Genomic DNA, 5,150 nt, shown 5'->3' with positions numbered 1-5,150 from the left:
GGGCTGACGGGCCGGCCTGAGGCCCGAATTTTTGAGGCTCGGCAAGCAGGTCCAAATGCCGGCCCGTCCCACTTTATTTTTCGGGCTTGGACTTGGGCAGCTCAAAAATATACAACTCGTCGGAGCCCGCTGCCGTGATATCGCCGTCAACCACCATCCGCCGGAATTTTTTTAAATTTTTTCAGTCATGCCCGAATTGCCTAAAGCCCGAGCCCGACCAACGGATATATTTTTTTACCGTTGGTGCCTGACCCGAAGCCTGAACTGCCCGACCCCAACGGCTATTTTTTTTACTGTTGCCCGATTTTCTGTCCGAACCTGACCCGCCGAAAAAAATAACCGTTGGATCCGAATTTGGAGGAAAAAAATCAATTTTTTAACCCAAAAATTTCTCTATAAATACCCAAATCCCCCACACATTTTTCTCACTCAAACCCTCTCAATCCCTCCCAATTTCTCTCAATCTCTCTCAATTTCTCTCAATCTCTCAAATCTCTCTCACAATTATTATAAAAACTATCACAATATCCTAAAGCTCTCTCTCTCAAATCGCTCTTATTTTTTTTATAATGGATTCTTTCCGTTATAGTGGTATTCTCATTGATGCTCAACACAACGTGGAAGAAGGATAATTTCCCACTAATGGATTTATTACGTAAGAATCTGCTAGTCCGAGCCCTGCTGGACGTACTGGAGGTCGTGGTCGCAATGGTGGTTGGTGTGGAGAAGTGGCGAGTGCAAGTGCGACTGCGTCTGCAAGTGTTGCAACCTCTAGCAGGAAATGCAAGCACACCTCGACAGTTGGGCTGTTCATAAACCCGTAAAACCCGCAGGCCCAACCCACCACACCCTAACCCAACCAGAGAAATGTAATTTCTAGTATTAAATTTTTTTTTCAGCCCATTCAATGTTTAGCCTGAAGTTTTGGGGTGGCGTGTGGGTTAGGCCTATAATGGCCCGCACACCCCAACCCAACCTGCGCTTTAACTTGCCTCCTCTAATAGCTAACCCTAGGCAGGCAACTCATTTTTACTCTCTAGTTTCTTCATGTTTGAATTAAGCCTCTATGTTTGCTTTATGTTAAGACTAATTTATGAAGACTAATTTATGTTTGCTTTATGTTTGATGTTGGATGGCCAACTATGCTTCATGTTTGATGTTAGATTGAACTTTGAATTTCTATCTGTTTGAATGTTGGAGTTATTATTTCTATTTAATGATGAACTTTGAATGTTAGATTGAACTTTGAGTCTTTGATTTTTTGAATGTTGAAACCAACCACCTAACCCACCCCATACAGACCCAACCCAACCCAAACCAAACATCATTGGGTTGTGAAATTTTTCTAACATCGTTGGGCCCAAATATGTGCAACCTGCACCCTTTGGGTCAGGGGAAGAAAAAGCCCTATCCCGTACCAATCCAACCCATGAACAACCCTACTCGACAGTTTGGGATCACTTCGACACAATTGAGGAGATCGACAATGAAGGTAACACTAAACATATAGTTCAGTGTAAATATTGTTTATCTAAATTACAAGATGACACTATTCACGACACAACACACTCGAGAAGAAACTTCGAAAAGTGTCTTCAAAAGCTTAGCCAATCTGGCGGACCCGAACTCCGCCAAACACAATTATCTTTTTATCGCACAACCGGTGGTCTAACCATTTAGAAATACGATCCGCAAGTAGATTATATGGAAATTGCGCGAATGATAGCTGCATTAGATCAACCACTTAGTTTTGTAGAGCATCCTAATTGGTAATGATATATTAAAGTTGTACATAATCCTAACGCACAGTTCACTTCAAAAACTACTCTTAGAAAAGATTTATTAAAATTATTTAAAAAAGAAAAAGAAGCATTAATAAACATTTTACACTCGACTAGTTGTTGCATTGCGTTAACGGCAGATATTTAGTTTGCTGTCAATAAAGATTATTTAGCTGTAACCGGACATTACTTTAAATGATTCAATTTAGATAAGAGAATATTAGGTTTTAAATGTGTTTTAGGATCATATAACGCCGATTTAATATATAATACAATTTTAAATGTAATTGATGAATTTAGATTAAGAGATAAAGTAATGGCTATAACATTAGATAATGCTAGTGCAAATACTAAAGCAATTGAGTACTTCAAAAATGATTTAAGTTTATTCGGTGATGGTACTATTTTCCACCAACGTTGTGCATACCATGTAATTAATTTAATAGTTAAAACTGGTTTAAAAGAAATGGATACTCACATTAAAAGAATTAGAGATAGTATTACATGGATTCAAGGTAGTAACCAAAGAGAACAAGATTAGTTTAGGTTCTTACAAGCATTAAATCTACCTTCTAGAGCATTAGCCTTAGATATGCCCATAAGATGGAACTCAACTTATATTATGCTTCAATAATGCATCCCCTATAAGGATACTATAACAAACTATATATGTGTAAAATTAGGAACATGACATATAGACGCATATGATTGGCAAATTGCTGAAATTTTGTATCAAGTTTTAGGTAGGTTTCATGAAGTTACTTTAAAACTTAGTGAAACATATTACCCAACATCACCATTAGCTTTAGGTGAATTTTTAAGAATTAGTATTATATGTAGTGAATATAGGGCGGACCCAATCTTAGGAGTTCCTATCCATTCTGTGAAAAAGAAATTTAAAAAATATTGGTCTAAGTTGCATTTGTTGTATGGTTTGGGTACTATTTTTGATCATAGATTAAAATTAGATGGTTTAGAAAGTAGTTTAGAAAACTTAGGTGAATTTTTAGGCATCAATTGTTTTAACCAATTTCCAACAATAAAGGAAACAATATTTTTGATCTATAGTAAATATGAGAATAGGTTTAGAAACACAAACTCTGGAGTACAAGAACCGCAATGACAAGATGAAAATCAGCATTCATTCTTGAATGTTTTCAGGTTGAAGAAGAAGACAACTCAAACAAAAGCTGGGAGTGGATTTTCATTAACAGGTGACAGCGACGGCTTCAACAAGCTTATGACGTACCTCAGTGAGAGCTTAGTAGTTGACTGCACTAAAGAATCATTTGACTTAGTTCAATGGTGGAGGGCACGAGTATTAACTTGGCCAATCCTAACTCGATTGGCAATGAATATATTTTCGATCCCAGTCTCCACTGTTTCATTCGAACAAGCCTTCAATACGACCGGACAAATACTTGTGGAATTCGTATTGCAAAGGGACATTATTGAAGCCTTGGTCTGCATTAAGGATTGGGATCGTGCTGATCAACGTTTACATGATACAGTTTCTCTGGCAAGTCAAGAATGGATCGATGAATTTAATAGATTAACATTTAATTTTGAAGACGATCATTCAACTTCAAATTAAATTGTAATTTGTAAATATGTATTTACTTTCGACACTGTAATTGTATATTTAGACTTTGTAAGTTTATAAAATTTGTAATTCATCACAAAATGATTGCACTCTTTTTTCCTTACCAAGTTTTTATCCCAATTGGGTTTTTCTTGGTAAGGTTTTTTATGAGGCAATCATGAATTACGAATTTAAAAATTAATATACAAAATTTATTTATTAAATTGTGTTAATAATGTGTGTTGAATGTTGATTTTAGTTTTTATATGATTTTAACACAAAATAACTTAATAATTATAAAAATTAAAAAATATAAAAATATATATTTTTTCGGGCATTTCGGCCGGGCTCGGGCTGTCCAACCGGGCTTGGGCAGCCAAAGCCAGGCCCGCGGGCATTCTCGGGCTCGGACGGGCGGCACGAAAATTTCAGGCAGGTCGGGTCGGGCATCAGGCACAAAATTGATATTTTCGGGCGGTCGTGGGTGGCCCATTTAAAGTTCCAGCACTAGTCTTTCTTAATTAACAAATGAATGAGTACAAGGTTCCTTTTAAGAATGAGAGGAATTACACTAAAAAAGGAAAGAATAAAATAGAATATTGATAGCTGCCTATTTCCTAATCTAGAACATTGACTATCTATATTTACATTATACACAAATCCTAGCATATCTTTAGGATCACGGCTGAATCAAGGCCAAACCTTAATTGATTGATCTCCGACACTCCCCTCGAGCTGTTTGAAGATGTCTTCCATAGCCAGCGTGCCAATTAGTTTATCGAATTGCTTCTTGTGTAGTCCTTTAGTTATCACGTTAGCAATTTGTTATGTTGTTTGAAGATATGGCATGCATATTATTCCAGCATCGAGCTTCTCCTTGATGAAATGTTTATCCACTTCTATATGTTTTGTTCGATTATGCATAACTGGATTATGAGCTATAGATCGCAGCATTGTTGTTAGGTGCCAAATGAGAAAACTTTAGCTCTTCAAGTATCCTTTTTATCCACATTACGTCACAAATTTCATGAGCAATAGTTCTGAATTCTGCTTCCGCACTACTTCTGGTCACCACATTTTATTTTTTACTCTGCCAAGTAACTAGGTTTCCCCTAACAAAGGAATAGTAGCCTGAAGTAGATCTTCTATATGCAACACTTCATGCCCAGTGTGCATCAGTGTAGACTTCAATGTGTAGGTGGCCATGTTTCTTGAATTATGCCTCTCCTTGGAGTTCCTTTCAAATATCTTAGGATCCTATAGATAGCCTCGAAATGCTCTGGTCCTGGTGAGTGCATGAACTGATTTACCATGCTGACTATAAAAGCAATACCAAGGCGTGTATGAGACAAGCATATTAACTAGCCTACGAGTCTCTGATATTATTCCCTATCCTTCACTTCTTCAGCCTTGGCAGCTTGCAACTTCAAATTAGGCTCAATAGGAGTCTTGGCCACCTTGCAACCGAGTAAGCTTGTTTCTCCTAGTAGGTCAAGGAAATATTTCCTCTGGTTGACAAAAATACCTTCTTTGGATCTTGCAAACTCCATTCTAAGGAAGTATTTTAGATTTTTCAGATCCCTAATTTAGAACTCATTTGAAAGTTTCTTCTTGAGGGTATCTAATTTTGTTTCATCATTACCAGTTAGTATAATATCTTCAACATAAACAATCAAAATTGTAACTTTACTAAATTTTGAGTGTTTATAAAATATAGTGTGATCCGCCTAACTCTAAAGGAAGCCATAACTAGTAACAACCTTTCCAAACGTTCAAACCACGCTCTT

The 5,150-nt window shown here is 36.9% G+C and overlaps 1 protein-coding gene across 1 annotated transcript in view; it reads right to left on the bottom strand.

Annotated features, from left to right (window-relative positions):
- Nucleotides 1–655: 655 nt before the first annotated feature.
- Nucleotides 656–5,150, bottom strand: part of LOC112093501 (plant intracellular Ras-group-related LRR protein 6-like) — a gene marked incomplete at its 3' end in the record, with an annotated part of 12,663 nt that continues 8,168 nt past the window's right edge. The window contains exon 4 of the mRNA XM_024172074.1: nucleotides 656–850. Coding sequence (XP_024027842.1) covers nucleotides 656–850 — 195 coding nt within the window. The remainder of the gene's footprint in view (nucleotides 851–5,150) is intronic.

This window comes from Morus notabilis, unplaced genomic scaffold (genome assembly GCF_000414095.1).
Source record: "Morus notabilis unplaced genomic scaffold, ASM41409v2 Scaffold1271, whole genome shotgun sequence".
Lineage (NCBI taxonomy): Eukaryota > Viridiplantae > Streptophyta > Magnoliopsida > Rosales > Moraceae > Morus > Morus notabilis.
This window is presented reverse-complemented; position numbering and strand designations above follow the sequence as displayed.